Here is a 23,373-nt window from a genome sequence, read left to right as displayed (position 1 = left end):
AGAGATGGAGTGATGGTCAGGTGAAATAGACAATGTATGGAGAGAGAGTGCAAGTACCCAAAACAAACATTTTGCAAAAGTTTTGATTCACAGCAACCACAAGAGGTTCTTCAAGGTACAGGCATAAGTGTGTACACAAAACTTTAGACTGACAGGACCAAAAGTTTTCAAGAACATCCACGGACACTGTAGAGGTAATTCTGAGCCCAAAAAATATCAACACTGTAGAGGGTAATAAAGATAAGAGAGCTCATAATGAAGAACATAAATCGGCATTAGTCTAGAAACGTTAGGGCTTAAGCAGTATCAGTGATACTTTGTAGCAGGGGCCTAGCCATTAGGTGATGCTTTTTTTCACTGGGTTGACATAGAGGCTCACAAGCATCAAGTGATACTCTGTAGTGAGCAAACCTCCACCTGCACTGACCACACAAGCCATGTTTTAATGCAGATCAAAGCCTGACCTAGTTTGACTGTGTCTAGTCAGATTTTTTCTTATCCAGAAAAGAGACCTCTAAGCATCGGCCAGAGTCTAAGATCTACAAACCCAAGGTAAATCTGGCCCAATTAAAAGCTGTTATCTCACCAGCTGGCCTGACACTGGCACTGCTACTCCTGAGATCATGTATGATCTCTTTGTATGAACAGAACGACAGTTGGGAGGACATATAAACAGGTGCATAAACTGAGAACGCCAGTCTTCCTCTGTGATCGACTCACTGTTTGTTTCCATTTGAGATCTCGAATGCAAATAAACCTGCCTGCTTAAGACTCTGCCTGGTTCTTAGCCTTAATTTTTGAAGCCTCCAAAACTTATTTTATTGGTGTTTTTTGGTACCAAGTCTAAGAAGTTTTTTGCAGTCAATCTGGCCTGATCTGGACAGAAGTTTTCCACATCAACACACACACGCGCGCACACACACACACACACACACACACACACACACAGGAGTGAAAACAATATCTCCTCCAGCTACCCTGGCAGAGATAATTATTTATTGAGTAGATGTGGGCTACATCTATTCAATCAGCTGCTGGTCGCTCGTGGCCGGTTTGTGAGGTCAATAGCAGGCAAAATACACCAGGGACGGATGCGGCGCAACGCAGCTGCTGCAGCAGAGCGTCTCCATTATAATGAACTGAAGATGCTACACTCACCATGGAGCCCTCACACACCAGCGTGGGCCTTACACTGTGGATCTCCATTTTTGCACAGCTGGTCTATTTTTTTACCCTTTACGTGCAGATACATGGCCCTCAAACAGGGAGAAACACGGCTGGCACGCAACCAACACACCACACAGACACAGTCGGTGTACCAGGTAAAAAAACTAGGCACTAGGCACTAGCTCATCGCATAGGATGAGCCGCATCTGTGCCTCGTGTATTTTTTCCATTTAACACGTCACAGCTGACCAGCATCTCACAGAGAAAATATATAAAGAAAATAAATTTCAGTGTGGCCAGTGTGGCCAAGATCTACTAAAGAAAATCCCAAATTTGACAGGATTTTTCAGTGCTATCAAACCTTCATCTAGTTGACAACTTCATAATGAGGATCTGCAGCTGGAGCTGGACGACTGTCAGCTAAGAGCTAACACTGCATCTGCATCCTTAGCTGTAGCAGCCAGCCACAGCCATGGCTAAGACACCAGGCAGGCTGCCTCCCAAGCATCTCACTCAGATAAAGAGTCTGAGACCGAGGGACCAACACTTCAGCAATTAGCTATGATGTCCCATACTCCCTCTAGACTTAAAAAAAAAAAAAAAAATAGAGCCAAGTGCCTTAAATCTTTGTTGGCATAAATATGGACAAGTGGGAAATTTGTTTCATATGTTTTGGCTTTGCCCTGCAGTCAAGTTATTTTGGACAGAAGTCTGTAAGTTAATTTCAGTGATCATTAATGTAAACATTGCTCCATGTCCATCTATGTGTCTGTTGGGTCACAGGGCTGTACAATTAAAAACAAGACGAGAAAGGAAGACAGTTGGTTTAACCTTTTTGGCTGCCCAAAGAATGATTTTGTCAAACTGGAAAATTCACAAACCAAATTGTTTCTCTATAGAAACATGGATATTTGAGTTTTTTTTAATCTTCTAGGTATGGAGCGAATCACAGATACATTAAATAATACTAAGTTTAGGTCTGAAACCATTTGGAAGCAGGTGAGGGGGCATATACTATCGCCGCAAATATTGATGTGATTCAATTTGATTTGATTGACTGTGAAACTGGGTTAATATGAGAAATGTTTGTATCTGCTTATGTCCTGATTTTGAAACCTACCCCTGTATAAGACAACCTTAACAATGAATTGAATATTCAAATATGAGCTTGCACTGATTTCCCCTTTATGTGGTGTTGTTGTGAATATGTCAATGTTATGTGTTTGTATTTGTCAAGGTCTGGACCTGTGTGTATTGTTGTTATGTATAAAGAGTTAAAATATGAATAAAAAAAAAAAAATTAAAAAATAAATAAATAAATTAAACAAAGCTATGATGTCCCAGCCACCACGCTCCCTCCATGACAGCTGCACCTGTAAATCCCCCCTACCTATAGCTCGTATGCTGAACACTGGGATAAAACCGATGAACATATGAGGACATACTGGGTTAAAATCAGACCTGAAACATGTCAGATCAGAGATGCAGATGTCGCTCCCCCAGAAAGACAACACAAACACCAAAAGATACAGATAGGTATAGAGAGACTCATTGCGGAACTGAATGGGAGATATCAGTTCTACAAAGATATTCAGCAGACATTTGGATTTTTTTTTTTTTTAATCCCATCCATCTCTGTACAGTATCTTCATAAAGGAGCAGCTACTCTCCAGAAGAAACATACAGGTGATCTGGAGGAGGAGTTTGTGCAAGAAGTTGGTCAATTCAGAAATTTTATCAATGAAAACAAGGACACCTCAGCACGGTCACTGCTGCAGCTTATCAGGGGAAGGAAACTACAGTCAGTGTTTCCAAATGTTGATATAGCACTTTGACAATATTTGACTTTGCCTGTAGCTAGTGACAGCAGGGATTTTTTTTTCCTCAAAACTGGGACAAGTTAAAAATAGACTGAGATCAACACTAGGCCAAAACAAACCGAATCACCTCTCTCTAATGTCCATTCAAAGTGATATTCTGCAAAAAGTGGATTTTGCCAGCCTCAGTAAGGACTTCTCCATAAGAAAAACAAGGAAGAAAAACATCTCAAAGGAAGGAAAATATATTTATGATTATCCTGCTGTTGCATTATTTCATTATTATTTTTATGTACTGCCGGCATGCTGCTTTGTTTATTGTATTTTTATGGCTTTGTTTATGCGAGTATTGCACAGTGTGTTGATTTTGCCTCAGCAAGACGGGGTGTTCTGTACTGCTGCAGATGTTGAGATGTTGTACCTGTTGGTTTAGAAAGATACTGTCACCAGCCTGAGGATGCACTGGGAATGCCTTTTTCTGGAGCATTGCTGTTTATAGTAAAGTCTGTCTCAGTGCGTATGTGTGTGTATGTGTGTGTGTGTGTTCATGCCAGTGCAGTGTGTGCTTGTGGACCATGTAATATTCCTGGCACGCTTTTACACATGGCACTAAATTATTTTTTTTTCTGGTAAAGCATGATGAGTAAAGGCCTCAGACAAAGAGTTGCCTAGGGGCCCATGACCCTAAATCTGCCACTGTCTACACTGCGGTGGCTCTTGTTGAATGACGTCTCTTAAATTAGCTGGTGGTGCTGCCAGGTCAGGTACTGTTTCTGTTGCCAGGCTGTTCCAAATATCAGTCTGACTCATACCAAAATAGAGCAGGCAGAAAATTTTCAGAGCATATCACTCCCTAAATTAATTAACTCTACTAAATTCTTAGTTGGCCATGGTGTAAACACAATAATACACTGCTAGGCTTCCTTAGATAAGAAATTAACGGGGTTGGCAGAGGTGAACCAACCCTCTGAACTGGGACATTGGTTTTGGTCGTAGCTTTTCATCTGTTCACTCCATCAAAGGCTCCTGCGCTGCTCCATAGAGAATTGTCCCTACAAAAGTCAACGAGGCCTGGCGTGAAAGAACTGCACCGAATTTGCCTGAACCAAACAGGAAATCGCTCTTGTGTCTACTTTCACTGCGTTCAGACACACTACATCTCATATGAACAATTAAACTTTAAAACATAGTTGAAGACAGTTATGCACCAATTTTCCAATGTAACAAACTCAAAGACGGCAGCCTTGACTTCTTTTTTGGTGCTCTACTTCTAAGCAATATGCTTTAAATGGTGACATTTCTAATGAAATAATTTCTGCATCAATCAATTACATGTTGAAGAAATATGTTCATGAAACATGCAAGGCAAAACAACCAAAGATTACCAAAGGGTATTGTGCCAAGGCTAGACTCTACCTTGAGCGCAGTTCATTGCACTTATAGCTTACACACAAAATCCTAGTAGTTAATCAATAGCCATAATGGTGCTGATGCTGTGGATTTGATAGTTAATCGTGATAGTTAATGGTTAAACAGTTGTTTAGTACGTAGGGAGCGTAAGAGAGAAAAATAAATAGTGAAAGCACAGCCTGAGGTAATTTGTGATATAAAAATAAAAACTGGCTACAGGAACCCAGTGCCACTGGTCCAGCTTCCCATGGAGTTTGTTGGTGTCTTCCCCTTGGAGATGCCTGAGCAGGTTGACTGCCATCTCCCTACACCCTCATCAAGGCCATAGAACTGGCAGAGGACCATCTAATTATAGGCCCTACAACACAGGATCAGGAAAAGAGCAGCTACTGTATAGAGAAAACTGTACATAGAACTATGCTGGGCTCTTTGCCAAAAACAAATTCCATTCCACCTTTCCTTGTATCTAACCACTCCTTGCCCTATATATTTTTTTTCTTCCATCTTGTGTTCCCATTTCCTCTCTCTTGGCTGTCCGAAGCTCACAGGGGTCCCACAGAAAGCCAGACAGGAGTTCTGGCTCTGTGCTCAGTCATGTAGTCAGGATGACCACAGACTGAGCCTCCCTTTCTTGTCTGGTTGTAACATACAAGCATCAAGCAAAAATCCAGAGCAGCACAAAAGCCACCATAGTGGGGAAGGGGTGTGCTTGGACCCCAACAAGGCTCCATTTACAGCTGCATCTAATTAGGAGGATTACCGCCTTGAAAATGTGCAATAATTTTGATCATCAAATGTGTTATGTTTGGGTTGTGCTCCAAAATATCCATTTCTGTTAATCAGAAATAAACTGTACAGAGCAGGTCGTTACACCACACAATTAAAGCCAATGTTAGTCCCAAACAGCCGCCACGATATTCTCCCAGGTGGCAAAATATGGCACCTGTTAAATTCATATTTGGCAATCGTATTTAATGCTCAGAGGATACATTTCACAGTGAAAAATGAAGGCTGAAGCAGGTTGAGACAGCAAATAAATGAACAAAGCCAGTAGTGGAGTGACAGTGTGCCCAAATGGCCTGTCAGGTTTGGTACTCATTTTTCATGAAATGTTTTCAGGGCAAGAAAAATCATTAATGAAGCGCTTTAAATGCACATAATTGTCATCTTTTTGTTTTGGAATAAGAAGTTACCCAGCGTACAGAGAGACCAAAGCTACTAGCAGGTTTGGCTTAACCAGGTTTTTAATTCTACTGCTGGGCTGCAAATTTTAGGATTGTATGGTATGGGTTCAACTTGAGGGATCATTATTTCCTCCCCCATGGTTATCTATGGAGGCTTTCTCCACAATACCAGCCAAGCTGACAGACCTAACTCACGCCTCTATCAAACTGCCATTCTACAACACTGAAAATATCATGGTTAAATCAACGTTAAGGATATAGAGACAGTTAAGACTATAAGTTTTATAGTTGGCAAATTTTCTCCTCTTCAGCCCCAAGAATGGCTAAGGTAAGATAATTATTTCCCAGTATTGGTGTCGGTATTAAAACATTCAAAGTCCTGCAAATAAAAACAAATCACATCCTTTCAGCAGCTTTTAGGAAAGTTTTGTTTACCAAGACATTGCCTCTACAGATAAATATACGTGGCTTCATATTTGGTACCTACATTTAATTTTCCATCTTCCTTGAATCTGTCCCTCAAGATTGCTTCATAGCAAAATATATAATCCTTCACAGCAACATTGTTCATAAACTAAGGCATGATTTCTCCTCAGTATACCCCAATTCAATCACTAAATCCAATCTCTTTGAACAACAAAAGAACTCTGTGGGAGGGGAAGAGAGGTGAAGATTTCCCAGAGGATTTCTGGGACAGTATTCTTTGCAGAGTTCACTCCTCATCCAAATGAGCACATTCTGGTCTAACCCATCATTACACGTATTAATGTATTGCCGCTCTATCTGAAACTGTCAAAATTCCATCAAAGCCACTGCTATCACAGCTCTCCTTGGGATCCTTCCAGCCTTTGTACCTCTTAAGACCAGAGACATACTTCATAGCCTTTGTAACACTTCTGGCAAGGCATTTAATTCTACTTAAAATGGAGGTCACTTGGTTTTCCTTCCAACTTGTCATGGTATCTAAGATGTTTTTCACTGAGGGAAGTTTGAAAAGGTTACTTACACCATGTGACAAATGGAATAAATGTGGCGGCCTTTATGTATGCAGAAAAAAGTTACTTGCTTGCATCCCTGACTACATGTGATACTACAGTCCAATGAGAAAAAAAAATCAAGACCACGATTTGTGACCATGAAATACAACTCCTTCCCTCAATTAAATTAACTCATTCCCACATTTTAGTTCATTCATGGTCACAACAGAAGTGTCTGTCTGTGTCGGATATAAAAGACTAACATGTGAAGCTGATTAGTGGTAAGGAAGCAGGTCTGTGCCCGGAGCTCCTCGGGGACCAACGCTGCCTGGTCTGAACCTGACTCCCAGTAAGGAGGCAGGTCCACACCCAGTCTGCGCCTGGAGCTCCTCAGGGACAAATGTCATCTGTTGCAGTTGCAGTTTGGTCCCGGGAGAAAGGAACGGTGCTGCACACTTATTTTGTGGCCACAAATTAACTAAAACATGGGAAAGAGTTAATTAAATTGAGGGAACAGGTTATATCTCATGGACACAAATTAGTAAATCATTCCCTAAAAATATTTTTTTTCTACTCATTGCACCTCCCAGGCTCTGCATGATTTCCAATGTAGTTCCAATTCCCATGTAGAGAAAATTTTGCTGAACTATATTGTGACTATGAATTGACACTATGGACACAAAATTTATGTATATTTTGTACATTTTCATGTAAATTTGTGGGGACAGAAGTGAGGTCTCATAAGTCTACATACATCTACATCATAATGTGCATCCAGTGTGATCAGAGGTAACCTTTCTTTCTTGGTTATAAGTTTTGTAGCTCTTCTTTACAAACCAATAAAGAATGTATTACAGTTATACTATATTATTATACTAGCCTAAATAGACCTTTGTATGGACACTTCTGTTCTTAGAGAGCTTCCACTTTTTGCCGCTCTTCACCAGGCTTCACTCTTTTCTCTCTCTCTCTCTCTCTCTCTCTCTCTCTCTCTCTCTCTCTCTCTCGCTCTTCCTTAACCTTGTCTAACCCTTACCCCTCACTCTGCCTTTGCCTCCAGCTCCCACTCCTCAGCCCCCCTCTGCTCTGCCCTGGCTGACACTGTAATTAGTGTCGTCTGAGTCAGAAGCTCAGGAAGCTCTGCTAAATTCTCCTGTTTGGGCAAAAAAACAATTAGCAAGTGTTGCTGATGGTTTGCTGATCGCTTTTTCTAACTTAACAGATCACTTGGCGTTGTAATGATATTATCATGACAAGTAATTATTGTCCTTTACTACTGTGCCTATTAGACAGGTAGAGTAAACAGCAATGAACTCGCTGACTAAACAGAAACAGTCATCAAACTATTACCACAGCTATTCCTTCATATACACCAACAATGCCATTAATAAATTATTTGATAAAATATTTGCAAGATATCTTGTCAACCATTTTCCTGCAGGTAGTCAGGTACCCCAATCTTGAGATGCTGCCTTATGTAGGTATGTGATGATGCAGGTGGTACACTGGGCTGAGTTCTGGCAACCACAGTTGGGGGATGTGCGTTTCTGATGTTGTTGAGCCGGGGAAGGGGGAACCAATCTTGAACGTTGCGTTTGCAAACTGCAACCAACAAATTGTACGTACTGTGCCTTTAAACCTCTTCTCTGAAAAAACTGAAGGCTCCCACAGCATGTGGGAGAAGGTATGTGCCTTCCAACATAAATGATGCTGAAATCTCTAGAATAAAGTGATGATGTATATCTCTTCCTTCTGTTAGCGAATAGAGTTGAATTCATAGGCTAATACCTATAATTAGACAAAAATGGCACTGACTGATGTCTTGGGACTGTGAGAGGAAACCAGAGCTCCTGGCGGAAACCAATGCAGACACACGGAGAAAATGCAAACTCAACACAGAAAGGACCCTGGCCAGACAGCCGGCTGGGGATCAAACCTTATCTATCTGACCTTGACAAAGCTATCATAGAAGAGTATCTCTGTTCTTCCTGGATTTTCTCCATCAGAATAATAAATAAGTAAAACAGATAAAAGAAAAAGATAACAACTTTTGCAATGACAAAGTCATGTTAATGTGGCATGACTGCTGCCATCAGATTCAGACAGCAGCATTTCGTGATTGCAATGGATGACTCACAGTTTGCAGGTTTTTATATGTATATTTACAAGTGAACACAAATAGAGAGAACGTGTCCAAACTAAAGATCTGGGTTGTCCTACGGGATGTATGCAACTTTTGCCAATCTGGTGGAAACAGGTTTACCGGCATCAGTGATTTCTGTCCAGTGGCACTGACTTCTGTCATGATGAAGTACTTTGAACACCTGGCGCCTTATCCTAAATCTAAGCCATGGCAGCAACTGCTCCACAGTAAACTGCCCCAGGTTAATCTCAGCACTCCAAATTGTTGGTAAGCCTCGGACGTCCTGACAGATAGAATGCAAATTATATGGCAGGAACTCTGTCTGTCTGACCTCTCTGAGTGCAGGAGCACTGCAGGGCTGTTTGCTCCTTCTGCTCTTCTACTCCCTGTTCACCAGTGATGGAGCCTGCAACCCAACATAAATAAAACTGCTTAAGTTTGCAGACATCATTTTGATGGGCTTCACCCTATCAACAATGATCGGCAATCAGGCTATGTGCAGGAGGCCCACCTCTGTCATGTAGTCCTGTCAACAATCTGGAAATGAGCACGCTCAAAACTGTTAAAACGAGGATTGTCTGCTGATGGAATTGCTCATACCCACTGGAGATTAGTGGATCACAGGTTTTTCAGTCCCCAGAGCCCCAAACAACAACAACCACAAATGGGATGAGGACATCTATTGCTTATCCAAGAAGGCCCCAAACGTAATTCCTTTCCTGTGGCAACAGAGAGCGATCACTGTCTCACCAATTTTACACAGCAACTGCCAAAGCCTCTTTACATCCTCCATCAGTTTCAGTTTGTCCTGTGTCCTCCTATCTCAAAAACATGGTCCAGCATGCTTTGCACTCAGCTGAGAAGGCAGAGGCCATTCATCTAGGAGTAACAAGACATATCACATATCAAAAGGGAAGAAAAGATTGTCAGCAACCACTTTCACCCAGAAAAAAATATTTTTCATTAATAATACATTCTAGTAGAGCTTGGAAGGAGTTCCTCCCAGAGAAAACATATTGTTGCAACTCTGGTAAAACTAACTGGCTGTTGTGAAAATATTTTCTCGTTGGAACTTGTGCTGCAACAATAAACTAGTAGGCTTATAGTTAGTAGTAGGGCTGGATACCAAACTTTGACACTTTTATGGCACCAACTGAATTGCATCATTCGGTACCAAATTCAATACCTAAGGAGTAAATCTCTTCAGTGTCAGTGAGCCAATAAGCAGGCAGCATGCTTGTACCAAGATCTAATGATGCTGGTGATTGGCTGTCTAACTTTACATGTCATAGAGGCATGCAGGAAAAACACTATGTTCCACCCAGAGACATTATAAAATTAATTTTATAATGAGATTTTATAAAATTGGTATATTAAAAAAGTGTTGTTCAGGACCCGGTATCGAACTCAAGGTATTGGTACTGGTACCAGCATCAAAAAATACACAGCAACATCCAGCCCTAGTTAGTGGTAGAGTTGATGTGAGGAAACCCATGATTGATGCCATCGCTGGTTAAAGCTTCATGTTTAGGTGGAAGCCTTTGCTAGCCCTTGCCTCTTCTGGTGTAATCCTCGGCCTGGCAAGCTAACAAGGTAACAAACTAAATACTGTTACGACTGTTTGTTGAGGAGAGCGGACAACAGGTGCAGTTGAAGAGTCAGTAAAACGGAGTGGAGGGAAGAAAATTAGAAGCCAGGTTTTAATTGGAGAGCCTCTTAAGTGTGAAAGTAATTTTCAATCCCTCCAAAAAAAAAAACCAACTGATCGGCCTCTGTCCGCATAGAACGGAATTCAGATTCTCACAGTTTCATGATGATTTCCAGAGCCAATGATGACAATAAAAACATTTTAACGAACAGTTGCATGTTTTTGGGCACCGTCCTTTTAAAACACATAACCATCTATTGGATTAACAGCCTCTTCCCAAAATCATCATATCCATCAGTGGCTCAATATGCTGCTATTCCCCCGCTATGGCACAGCCTGTTAAGCCTAACATTGCTTATATAGAATTAATCACAGCCATCCATTATTACCCATGTGGTATTTGCAGTTTTTCACTATGTAACAATGTCTGCACAAGATTGTGTCATTCTTGGGTGAGGATTTTGCCACAGCCTGAGGAATTTAAGCCACTACCAATAAACTTTGCAACTCGTCTACTTTAGTGACCCCTCAAACCCCTCAGTGGTGGTATTTACTTCGCTGTAGCAACATGACTCAACACTTCCCTCTTTCTACAGAGAGAATGCAAATTTGTATGCAAAAGAGGTAGTTTGAAACTATAATAATACAAACTGAATTATGGAACTGGAATAAATTTGTATCAGTCATTCCTTCAGCCTATTCTTTCTCTCAGTATAAATACACTGGATATGTTCACACTGGACAGTGTTACAACCACACTGAAACCTATTTCCTACTGACAAATGTATATTAACAGAGAATAATTTGTTTGGTTCACCCTCTATTCTGTGCTTTTAATCTCATTGCACTGTATATGAGTTCCTGTCATCCTGATATTGTGCTTGTCTGTGTGCACTGAAAGTCTTTGCAAGCTGTCACATTAATTTCTGCAACACTGCCACAAAGAGAAACTCCCTAACATTTATTATGCTAATAATTCAGCATCCAAGTACTTTAGTATTTTTGACCCAAACATTGCCTGTACTTGGAATATCCCCTAGAAATAAATTGAGGAAGCTTTAAAAAAGTATAGTTAGTAATACATAAAACACAAGTAACCAGGTTGTACTCCACCACTGGTGCACCCCCCACACTTTGATATACCATTTGAGGTGGCTGGATGTAAAAAAAAAAAAAAAAAAAAGAAAGAAAAGAAAAGAAAAAAGAAAAAACTATTGTTATTAGAAGGTTTTTCATTTACTTAAACTGATATGAGATGAACAGATAAACAAGCAAATGCATGAAAGTCAGTAGAGCGAATACCTCTGGTCCAGAATCTATAATAAAGAGCACAAGCAGAAGTGGGTGTGGCCTGAGAGGAAGTGAGCACAGCGCCATCAGTGCCACGTCCCCTTTTGATTGAATGGCCTTGAAATGTTAATCAGTTCTTCTCTGGCCGAAGACATACCTGGTCAAAATTTTGTGATGACGTGTGAGTCTATTAAGAAGTTTTGAGCACTATTGTGATATGCCACACCCACTGCCACACCCCTCTTCGGGCCAAAGGATGCAAGAAGTTCATCTTTTCTCCCCTAATCCATGATCAACCTTCCTAGCAAGGTTGGTGGAAATCCAAGGATCTGTTTGAAAGTTATGGTAAGTTATTACCATGACTGCTTTTGGCCAATAGGTGTGAAATGGCAGCTACTTCTTCCTTGGCTCATGACCAACCCCTCCATCAAACTTGGTGGAAATCTGACCATGTGTTTGCAGGTTATGCCACTGTGTGACAAACGGATGCACAGACACACACCGATTTATAGACAGAGAACCTGAGCAATAATTTTAGTTTCCACACTTTCTGTGGTTCGGTGCCTTCTGATAAATGGCCTGCTGTTCAAGGCTTTAGTGGTACTTAAAATTCTTTTGATCTCGTACATCACGTGGAACTCATCTCTGCTTGTTATGATTAGACTAAAACATTTTTTTCCAAAGGAGAAAAGATTCCAAAAATAACAAAATAACTATTCAAATATATTTCATGATGGCGGCTGAGTAAAAAATGAATTTAAACAGGTAATTTTTCAGACAAGGGCAACCTCTTTTGTAACTCAGGCAGAAAACACTATCCAAGGTTTTTTGGGTAGCATTCGCACGTTTTAGTTTCTGGGATCAGCTGTGAACTGCTTTTGTCGCCTATGCCACATGTGCATGCCTTTTGTCTGGATCAAAGCAGTTGTCATGCCTTCCTGCCGGAAGTCAGATGGGAGCGCTCTGGAGGACAACCACTGATTTCTCCATTGTGTTTCTGCTGAATGTTGAGGTAATTTTAGATGCAACAAGGACACTAATTTCAGATGTTTGTGTTTCATTCATACAAGTGAATTCATGATGGAAATTTGGGCACGTAATTATGTGCACAAAAACCTCGCATGACATTAAGGATGAAAGAGTGACAATGTGATAATGACCATCTCACAGCACAAACGTTTTATGTGGTCATGTGCAACAAAGCACAAAAGTACAAGTACTGCACAGCAGCCCCCGGGGGCATCTGTAGTGTTAGAGCTACTATTAAGCAGGGTACAAATAAGTCAGTTACTATTCAGCAGGCATGTGACTGACAAAGGACAAACAAGCAGGAAAATACATGGAGTAGAGACCGCGGTGCAGACCCCCCTTTTACAGATTCACATCCCAATTCAGTCAAGACAAGAGATGGTTCCAACAGTCGTATCAGGCTGACAATCACGTGTCCCCTGTGTTTTTGAGCCAGGGTGCAGTTGTCCATGGTGAGTGAGTGCTTTGCAGCTGGGCTTGTTATCCATTTTCTAAGCCTCTTCGCCATTTGTCGGGTGGTGTTGTTCTGTGGGTTGCAGGGCAACTGAGGCAATGGTTTGCAGTGTTTTGTTTTGTGTGGATTATAGCCCTAAAATACACAATAAACTCATTCCACTGAACATTAAGGTAGAGTCTGCACATCCTTCATTACAATATTAGTACTTTTAGCAATGTTGATTGTCATAGGGAACACAGTAGAGGACATGGAGTGGGAAAACTACTGATGTAGACAGTCCATCAGAACATTTTGCCACTCTTTGAAATATGAACAGGACTTAAAACTGGTATCAGTTGCAGGGATGAGGTGGGTTAAATTCACATCTATATTTGCATAGGTTAAATAGCATGCCTCATGTGGCAGAAGACCAAAAGCTCCCAGTTTTCCTTGCCAACTGTCAGATCTACAGATGTTTTGATTCATCCTGTTTCATTCATGGTTTGGTGGGGCTTGCACAACTGCTGGCACATCCTAGAACAAACTATTATCAGCAGCCTAATGGAGATGCAAGAGATAAGGAAGTAAACACTGAAATTTTGTAAACACAGTGCAATTGTTTGGCTACAAAATACCGGGATTAGGTGGTATTAGCACTTTGGAGATATCTGACATCTTTTTTGCCTCTTTTTTTTATCTGTAAAAACGGTTTCATTAGCTTCAAAAGTTTGGGGGAATGTGAGATGGAAATAATAGAAGCTGTGGCAGGAAACAAGGAGTTCATTCACAAAAGCCAATAAATGTCAGTGCGTTGAGCAGCCAGAGTTCCTCCACAGTGCGGTCACAGGAATTACTGCAGGGGGCTTTTGGTTGCAGTTATTGTCGCTGAAGGTGGTTTAAGTTATTGAGTGTAAAGTGGCAATAACTTTTTCAGACATGGGCACTGGGTCTTAAATAACCTGTATGTTAATCCCTTAGGTCTATTAATAACTGTTGGTTAAAGATGATTCAGCATCAAAATGCTGAAACCACAACAATGTAGACCTGAGAACTTATTCCGCTTACAATGGGTCAATTTACTTATTTTTACTTTTCTTCTCAAACACTAATATTGGTTTCTTTTTAAGGTCAAACTGTCATTTTTTGAAATTTATTATGAACTGAACATTAAAGTTATTCTTTGAAAGTATGGATTGGCACTCATGTTCTGTCATATTTATATGCAATGTCTTGGTCCTGGTTACTCTTCCAGTGAAGAGTGTTCACAAACGGTAAAAGAGAATTCCCCTACAGTCTTTGTAATGGACTATTTATTGATTCCTGCAGAAGAAATACCTCTGAGGTTACCTTTCTATTGTTACTTACATCAGGCAGTGTGAAGCAGTCTTTGAGTTTGATTTTCCATAAAACAACAAAACCCACAAAGGCTGGTTTGATGGTCAGGCGCACGGAGTGTAAACACAAAGTTGAACGGATTCATTTGGATGATCGTCTTGCTACTTTGGGCCATTGAACAAGCTGCTCCATGGAATGAGGTAAACCTAAAAAGAACTCAAAATTTGCCATATCTCAAAAAAAAAAAAAAAAAGTTATGCACAGATTTGCATGAAACCTTGTGGAAAGGTTGATCCAATAGGAAGTGACTTTTAATTTTTACACCGACTGACCACAGTGGAGTGTGTGAGTGGGCGTGGTTTCTCATAACAAAAACACATGCAACTTTTAAACAGATTCACACAACAAACTTTGTGGAAGGGTTGGTCATGTGGAAAAGAAGAACTAGTCACGTTTCACACTGACTAGAGGGGTGTGGCAGTGTCTAGTGATTAACTTTGGTGAGTATCCAACATGTACAACTGGCATGTCTTGACAACTGTACAGTGCTGGCGGGGGTATGCACTCTACTCAGTGCTTGATGTGAGTGTAACCTCTGAAACAACAATAGTAATTTGCATCACACATTTTGTGAAATGCATCCTTGTTTGACAACAGTAACTTTTATTATCTGTTTATATAATTATGGAATTACTGTTTCTCAGTAATTCCATAATTACTGATTACATAACTACCAAAAAAAGAGATAATTCCATATGAAAACATAGTCAACACATGATCAACTCACCAGTCCATCACAGGTGCTTATGGCTGCTCTCCCTCTCACAGTGGCCTCATCCCACACTTCACCTAAGAAGTGGCACTGAGAGAAGCCAGAAGCGTGGAACTTGGCCCCATCCAGGCCACCGTACCTCCTCTCTGTCAGGAAGCCTGGCGCAAGCAGGTGTGGGTTGAGGGTGAGATTAAAGTGCAAACTGTGTCCACCATGCCACAGCTGGTAGAAGACCCGCCTTGAGTTTGCCGATTCCTCTGAGGCTTCCCTGCGCTGTATACGGCTGACATGGTGGGGCAGGAAATTGGACAGGAAGTGACCTTTGGCATCCACTCTAGTGGGGTGAACCACCTCATACTGCGTCAGATCCTCGAGAAAGCTCTCTATCAGAGACACATCAGGGACAGAATAAGTCCAAGGGTTATTAAAAGATTAACTGACTGCAAGGTTGTAAGCAAAACCAGGGAAACTTTAAACAAATCCATATGGATGTCTTACTTAGTCTGTCATTTTAATAGTGTTGGAATATAAACACAGCATATACTGTGTCTGCAACAGGAACACAGCCAAGTGCAGCACACGGGAAACAAAAAGAAGTTTCACTGTGAATGTCTTTGAGCCTCTACTGCTTCAAAAGAAAAGTTTGTCTACTATAATACCAGAGAATTGTACTCTTATTCTCACAAGAGCACGTGCAACACGTTTGGATGGCTCAGTCCAACTCATTACTCTGATAAAAAAAAAAACAAACAAACAAAAAAAAAACACACCTCTTTGATTTCCAGACTTTGAGCACCATTATCTATAATGATGATGGGCACTGAGAGAAAGCGACAGCTTGACAGAAATCTACACTTCAGCTACAAAGACAGTCTATTCTCCTCTAAAATTTGTCTGCACACTTACTCATCGTGGATTAGGAACAGTATCTCTGATGATTGTAGCACTCATGTGTTCACTCTTCCTCCTTGCTACCTGAGGAGGGGTGTATACTCAAAAGGTATTGGAAATGATGCATTTATGCTCATCCTTTGTGTGTCTGAAAAGCTGTTAAATGCTATATAATGTGAGTATTTCAGGGCTGTAATAAATATGTCTTTTTTTGTGTGCTGCTTTCATCCAGAGAGTTAAGCTATTCAATAAACTCTCTCCTGATGATAACAGAACAATACACACACACACAAGAATACAACTGTGAACTAGTCACATGGCATTATGAATATGCATTTGCTATAAAGAATGTTACAATTATATATAATTGTAGCCATGCATCAAAGGAACAATTTTCTCTATAGGCAGTTTTCTATAGTGCTATACTGTGGCGATAATAAAAGTGGACAGTGTTCTGTGCTTTAGGTGACATTGGTGTCAGAGAGGATTACCATAATTTCCAGTCTCATTGCCTCTGAATGAAGATACTAACTCATCACTGTTTCTAAACCCTCAATGGCAGGGGAGGATGGGGGTTTTTGTATGATTATCACTAATATGCTATGATGTGGAACCCTCATGCTACTGTTACAGGTAATCTTGCTATAAATAAATAAAGGTGCAAGGATGAGGATAGCAATATGCAAACAAAGATTTCACACAATCTCACGACAAGGTAAGACAAGAGGATGTGAAGCGTCTCTTCCCCTTCAGAACTGGACATTTATACGCTTTATTCCAAGGAATATTCCATTTCAATAATATCCAAGCATCTGGCAAACCAATATCAATGTCTTAAGAACTTTTTTTGAATCAGAAAATGAAGCAGCTAAAACAGGAGTATGTGAAACAGTCATATGTCATAAAAAAATAGTCATAGCAGTTACTAATGATAAATGTTGTTCATTAGTTATTGATGTTGAAGGAACTATGTATTTAGTGTACATGGCTGGACCACCCACGTAAACTAAGTAGCCTACATAATCCAACTGAATGTCAGGTTATATTTGCTCAGTTATTAATCACAGAAAACAAAGTGAGTATCATCACTTTTTCTAAGCCTCATCTGTCCACTTTCTTTGCCTAAATGCCAGTGTCAACAGCAGCACTTGCTATGCTTTTATTGTTCCAATAGTAGAACTTGCTGTGTGTACCTGATACCATCAGTATCTGTAAATGTGATGTGATCCTAACCAGGACAGATTTCATAGATGGGATTTCTGAAAGTGGTGAACGGAAAATGGCAATATGGGAGTTCTTTCAACCAAATACACTCAAAACACAGATTAAGATGCTCCATTAATCAAACAGCCATACTGCACAGATCTATCAGTAATCCTGTGCCATTAAAAAAAGAAATACAAATTTCAATCAAATTCAGTTTCAGGTCTTTTGAAAGTTTCTTGGCTTGCAGACAGTGCGCCTACAGTGATCAGCAACAGTCTTGTTTGCCTGGAGATCACACTGCAAATAAACACTTCTGACTGACTGCTGTAATAGATTTGAGTTGGTATGAGTAGACTAACCCCTGAAAAAAGTAATTTCCAGGGGCCTCAAGGGGTCCGTGAGGTGAGACCCCAACAAAAGAAAAGAGTAGTTTAATTTTAATGTTACTGCACTTGCTAGAGGTTAGTGCAGTATGACAGTTAAAAAAAATAAAATTGCAATTAATTTTACAGATATTGTGACTGTGAGGGAATGATAACTTTGCATAACTCTGTAACTTTTATCCTCAGTTAAAAATCTACCAATGATGGAGTGACTTTTGCTGGGGTCTGTGCCAAACAAACATGTTTTCTTGCAAATTGTAGGCCAGGGCTTCTCTGTAGCACCATAATACTTACTTATGTATGAGAATGTTTTGTCACACATTTTACTTTTATTGGAAAAACTGCATCTCCTGCGATTTGGATACTGCTGTTGCTCATGCTGCAATTTAGATAACATTTTGGTTTATTTCACTAATTTGTGCAAGGTCATATCTAGTCTTACTAAATCATCACAGATGTGGTCTAATGACTTTCCATTATATGAATCTCATGAATATACTTGAATATACTCTGGCAGTGCCTGGGCCAATATGTATCATGTGAAATCCATTCAGCCTGGAGGTAGCCTCCCGGCAGTGATACATTCATCCCTATACTGTCTTATACCTGCTCCCTGAGGGGAACATAGTGGAACTGTGCTGAATGGCACAGCTGTAGGGCATGTCTACGCTGCTTATGCCAGTTGCCTCTGTAATCTAAAGAGCCCAGTTTTTCAACATACAGTTCATGCAAGGGAAGACTGAGGTCAGAGCAGGATGAAGGTGGTGGTGCTGACGGGGAGGAGATGAATTGGACTAAAAGTCAAGTAAGAAATCATTCTTTGATGTGATTATACACTTTGGACCTGACAACTGATGGGCTGTAATAAGGGACAGGGGTCAATTCCATTATGCATGAGCTCCTGTAATACTATACATTATGGATGTGCACAATGGGATTCCCTGTTTCCTGCCCCCCTCCAGGGAGAGCAGAGGTCAGTCACCTATGGCAGCACTGTTTGAGCTGGCAGGGAGTCACTGCCTTGCTCAGGGACACATCAGCAGGGCGGGTGCTTGCTGACATTCGAACCAGCATCAAGGGGGTGGAAGGACGGTCTCCCTGGCATCTACAGGCCAACATGACAAAACCTAGGGATCACTACATTATATTGGCAGCCTACAACCTTAGGAACATGAGTCACTGGATGAAACACGGAGTTGGAACTTGTCCAACGAGGACAAGCGTGTTTCCTCATTATCCTCCTTACGCTGCTATGATGCGCCCTGAAGCAACTGTGCACAACAAAAGCGGACACAATACCAGAGGCCGTGGCGATATGCAGCCTCTGCTGATTGCATCTCCCGCCTCCCCGTGAGCTCAGAGCCTTGATAAATGTATTTCTTCCGTTCTCAGTATTGACTAACCTGGTTTATGTGATAATCCCAAAGTTTTTGTGTTTTCCAGGAACGCAAGAAGCCCCAATAAAGCGATGGAAACGTGAAAGGGAGAAAATCCTTGTCCAAAAACGTGAAGCCCGCAATCCATGTGGATCATTTTGTCAGGACGGTTAATTAGAAACACTGAATGCGCCCTTGCACCGCGTTGGTTGTCATCTCAAATTATTTCCATCTGGGGTGACAAACTTCTGCTCGGTTGCGACCATGTAAAACCTCACAAACTGTGACAGTCCGAGTCAAGTTGTCCAGCTTTACGTCTACACATTGTATCCCTCCACCGGGCGTTGTTGTTGCATTCCTGGGATTTTAACTTGTTTGTATTGCTGTGTTGATGTTTGCTTACGAGAAGCTATCCCCTCTCTGCTCCATCAGCCTCCTCCCGACAGCCTCTGACAGCAGCCAGAAACTTTCCTTCACAAACTTAACTTTGTGGACTGGAGAGCCGCCCCCACCGATGGGTGGACTTAAGAGAATGGACTGTGTTCCAGCAGGGCTGGAGGTTTAAAGGGGAATGTTGCTCTGTTCCCGCTGCGGTCCGGAGCAACACTGTCCCCAATCTGCTGTCCGGGTAGAGAGTTTGCGTCTCCCAGCACAGCAACGGAATTTCTAATTGACTTACATTCACTCTCTACGGCCTTACCTCAAACTAAACCTTAACCTAACCCTAAACCTCACCTTAACCAATGAGCCAAAATGACCACCCAAAATGTAAAAAAATCTATCACTGTACTGTACAGGATCCCAAGAACAGCCTACATCATAGGTTGTTAGGTCAAATTTAAATGGAACTCTGCTCAAAATTTTTTTTTTTTGGTGGTGGTGGGGGCTGTGATAGATAATGCACATATTTTTGCACAACTAGTATTGGTTGGATTAATGCACATAAAATTATACACAGTGCACATACTTTTTAAAACTAATTTCTTATGCACATATTTTTTTATTTTTCATTTCTTTTCTATGTCTCATAATTTCACTCATGCTTATAAGCTTGTAATTTAAGTCTTCTCTTGAGAATTTGAATAAACTGCAGCTGACCCAATTTACCCCTGGCATCAATAAAGTAGGCTGTTTCTGATTCTGAATCTGATTATAATTCAGGACCTGAGAAAGACCCTTTGGGAATCCCTAAATTTTCTCATTACAGGCAGTTTTTTGGGTCTTGACCTTGTGATGCTCAATAATCACTTGTCTATAGCTAAAAAGCTGCCGGCCGGCATGTTGGCTTGCAGTGGAGTCATCTGAGTCAAAGGAGAAACTGACTGGCAAAAGTTGCATGTGGAAACTTCAGGCCAAAAAAAAAAAAAAAAAACAGAAACACATGGACACAAAGGACCCCATCCCTGCCGGTTGTTTTGTTGTATGGACCGTCGTGTGTCCAGGCTTTGTGCCCCCTCTAGCGGAGAGATTTCTTCATTTAGTAGTTTATTTGAGCAGGGACAGTGCAAATTTAGACTGTCACATTTTGCTGGTACACACACGCGCATGGAGCTGATTCTGCAAAGAGAGATTTTTTTCAACTCCCCTCCTTAGTTGGGCTTTTTAATAATGAGCATTAGTGCGATGGTGGAATAACATGTAAAAATTAATACACACACACACACACACACACACACACACACCCACCCACACACACACACACACACACACACACACACACACACAAACGTGCAATCGACCCTAGTGAAAATTCCAGTTAAAAAAAAAAAAAAAAAAGATAAAAATAGAAATGCATCATAATATAAAAATGCATGCAAATATGATATCAGAAGACAAAGAAAACATCCATTTCATACACAATTCACAAAAACAGACAAGCAGCGCAAATTTGATGAGACAACTAAACGTGCGTAGCGTAGGTACAGGTCTGCTTTTGATTCAGCCAGCGTTTGACCTGTGAATTTCATTTGGCAGTAAATTGAGGAAGCTGCACTGTGGAGGGCGATGACTCACTGATCATGGTAATGTGTTGCTTCTGCACAGAGTATTGGATGGGATGTTGTTGTTGTTGTTGTTGTTGTTGTTGTTGTTGTTGTTGTGATGCTGTAAAAGATATATACTATATACTTTTTAATATGTTACAGAAAACATAGCCTAAAGTTTCACATTGGAGCATACTGCATGTGTGTTCTGAGACTTTTGGAAATGTCTTTACTTCTGTTGGAACAATTATCTGTATTTTCTTTGGGCCTGTTGTTTAAAACATTTGTGCTTTGGTATTTCATCTGTTAAGATATGTGTTTTCCATATAAAGGTTGTTATTATGAGCTACATTTATTACGGACCACTGGGAACTATTACGCGTCAGACGCTTGTTGGGGTGACTGAATATGAAAAATGAATACAAATGTTAGAAAATAAATAAATAAGCCAAATCTCTTGTCGCCTCCCCATTACTGGATGAGGAGTGCTTTACGTTCACAACTAAGCAGCTCGCTGGTCACGTCCCATCCGACCAATCCCGGCTCAACAGCGGAGCAGCACACCTGTATAAAAGCAGATCCTGACGTGTCTGCCAGTTGTTCAGGGATGAGACGAGGAGCAGCGGTGCGGTTTCTCTTGAAACTGTGTTCACAAGGAATACCACAGTCCCACACATTCGCATGAGGCGTCTGGACTGTGTTTGCACTTTGATATGAGCGCAGCGGAAAGCCTGGTGCCACTGGATGCGCCAGATGCTGCTCTGTTAACTTTGAAGATGGATGATATATTTAACCAAAGTTTCGCGACGAACCGAAGTTGTTCTGACGAGGACAAATTCAGCAGTCTGGAGGACATCGATGTCACCGCAGACGGCAGCCTCATCCTCAGGATCCTCATCTCGGTGGTGTACTCTGTAGTTTGCGCAGTAGGTTTAGTGGGGAACTTGTTGGTCTTTTTCGTCATGAGCGTAAGACAAGGTCGCAACAAGTCAACCATTAATTTTTTTATCATCAACTTGGCAGTGACGGACTTCCAGTTCGTGCTGACCCTGCCCTTCTGGGCTGTGGACACCGCGCTGGACTTCAGCTGGCCGTTTGGAGACGCCATGTGCAAAATCATCCTGTCGGTCACCGTGATGAACATGTATGCCAGTGTGTTTTTTCTCACTGCAATGAGTGTGACCCGCTACTGGTCCGTCTCCTCCGCTCTGAAGAAACGAGCAGGCAGGAGGCTGGGATGTGTGAAATGGGTGTGCGCGGTGCTCTGGGTCTCAGCAACTGTTGCCACAGCTCCCACTGCTGTTTTCTCCACCGTGACGGTCGTAGCGGGAGAGAAACTCTGCCTCCTGAAGTTCCCAGAAGGGCACGACTGGCTTGCACTCTATCACATTCAGAAAATTTTGGTAGCCTTCGTCATCCCCATGCTCATAGTCTCCGTCAACTATCTGATGCTCCTGCGCTTCATAAAGCAGAGGAGCATGCAGAACAGCAACACCAAACGGAGGTCTAGAGTCACCAAATCTGTAACTATAGTGGTTTTGTCTTTCTTTCTCTGCTGGATGCCAAATCACGCCATCACCTTTTGGGGCGTCTTGGTCAAATTTAATGTAGTAAACTGGGATAAGTCGTACTACATGGTGCACACCTACGTGTTTCCAGTCACAGTCTGCTTGGCGCACGCAAACAGCTGTTTGAACCCTGTGCTCTACTGTCTGATGAGGCGGGAGTTCAGGAAGATGCTCAGGGATTTGTTCTGGAGAATCTCCACTCCAGCCATCAACAAAGCCTGTGCGATGCGCACTTTCTCTGCAACATACAACGCCCCCCAAGAGGGAACCCAGGGAGTCATACCTCTCCAAGTCATGGACAGCGAACATTACAGACTGTCCATCATAGACAGAAAAGGCTTGTCCTGCTCGAATTTGATTACACACACCTAAAAGCTTTAGTCCATCGAAAATGACATTTGAGCTGTTCCTTTATGTAACTATAAGGGCATGTATAATGTCAGCTTTACGCGTTTTAAGTGTCGTTACGCGTGGATAATGCTTTTGCTGGTGTCCCAAATATGAGCATTTTATATGATGTACAGTACAGATGCTGTGTAATATCATGTGTTTGATGTCATAACACAAAACATGTATGTGTAATGTGGCATTAATATACCTCTGGCAACTGCTACAGACTGATCACCACGAAGGAATGTTTCAAAGCCATGTATTGCGCGCACTTTAACAGAAGATCAAAGTGAAAATATAGATTAGAGAATAATTACTGTGATGCTTAATTTTCTGTCGTGGTTCTAAATGTTAGCAGTGTAAATTTGA

The 23,373-nt window shown here is 41.3% G+C and overlaps 2 protein-coding genes across 2 annotated transcripts in view; one reads left to right on the top strand and one right to left on the bottom strand.

The window, feature by feature from the left end:
- adamts7 (a disintegrin-like and metallopeptidase (reprolysin type) with thrombospondin type 1 motif, 7) overlaps nt 1-19,498 on the bottom strand; it is a 121,792-nt gene extending 102,294 nt beyond the window's left edge. The window contains exons 1-2 of the mRNA XM_030044835.1: nt 19,092-19,498; nt 15,224-15,591 (exon numbers count right to left, since the gene is read on the bottom strand). Of these exons, the coding sequence (XP_029900695.1) occupies nt 15,224-15,591; nt 19,092-19,221 (498 nt within the window). The 5' untranslated portion in view covers nt 19,222-19,498. The remainder of the gene's footprint in view (nt 1-15,223; nt 15,592-19,091) is intronic.
- Nucleotides 19,499-21,759: 2,261 nt separating this feature from the next.
- On the top strand, nt 21,760-22,986 carry LOC115357235 (relaxin-3 receptor 1-like). The gene has a single exon (XM_030048653.1). It carries the CDS (start codon nt 21,760-21,762, stop codon nt 22,984-22,986), a length of 1,227 nt encoding a protein of 408 aa, XP_029904513.1.
- The last annotated feature ends 387 nt before the right edge of the window (nt 22,987-23,373 follow it).

This window comes from Myripristis murdjan, chromosome 3 (genome assembly GCF_902150065.1).
Source record: "Myripristis murdjan chromosome 3, fMyrMur1.1, whole genome shotgun sequence".
NCBI classification, from domain to species: domain Eukaryota; kingdom Metazoa; phylum Chordata; class Actinopteri; order Holocentriformes; family Holocentridae; genus Myripristis; species Myripristis murdjan.
The sequence above is the reverse complement of the archived record's forward strand: the minus strand, read 5'-3'. Positions and strand labels throughout refer to the sequence as shown.

Excerpts from the sequence above, each read along its gene's own strand:
- LOC115357235 (XM_030048653.1), top strand. The coding sequence starts at position 21,760 with ATGAGCGCAGCGGAAAGCCTGGTGCCACTGGATGCGCCAGATGCTGCT.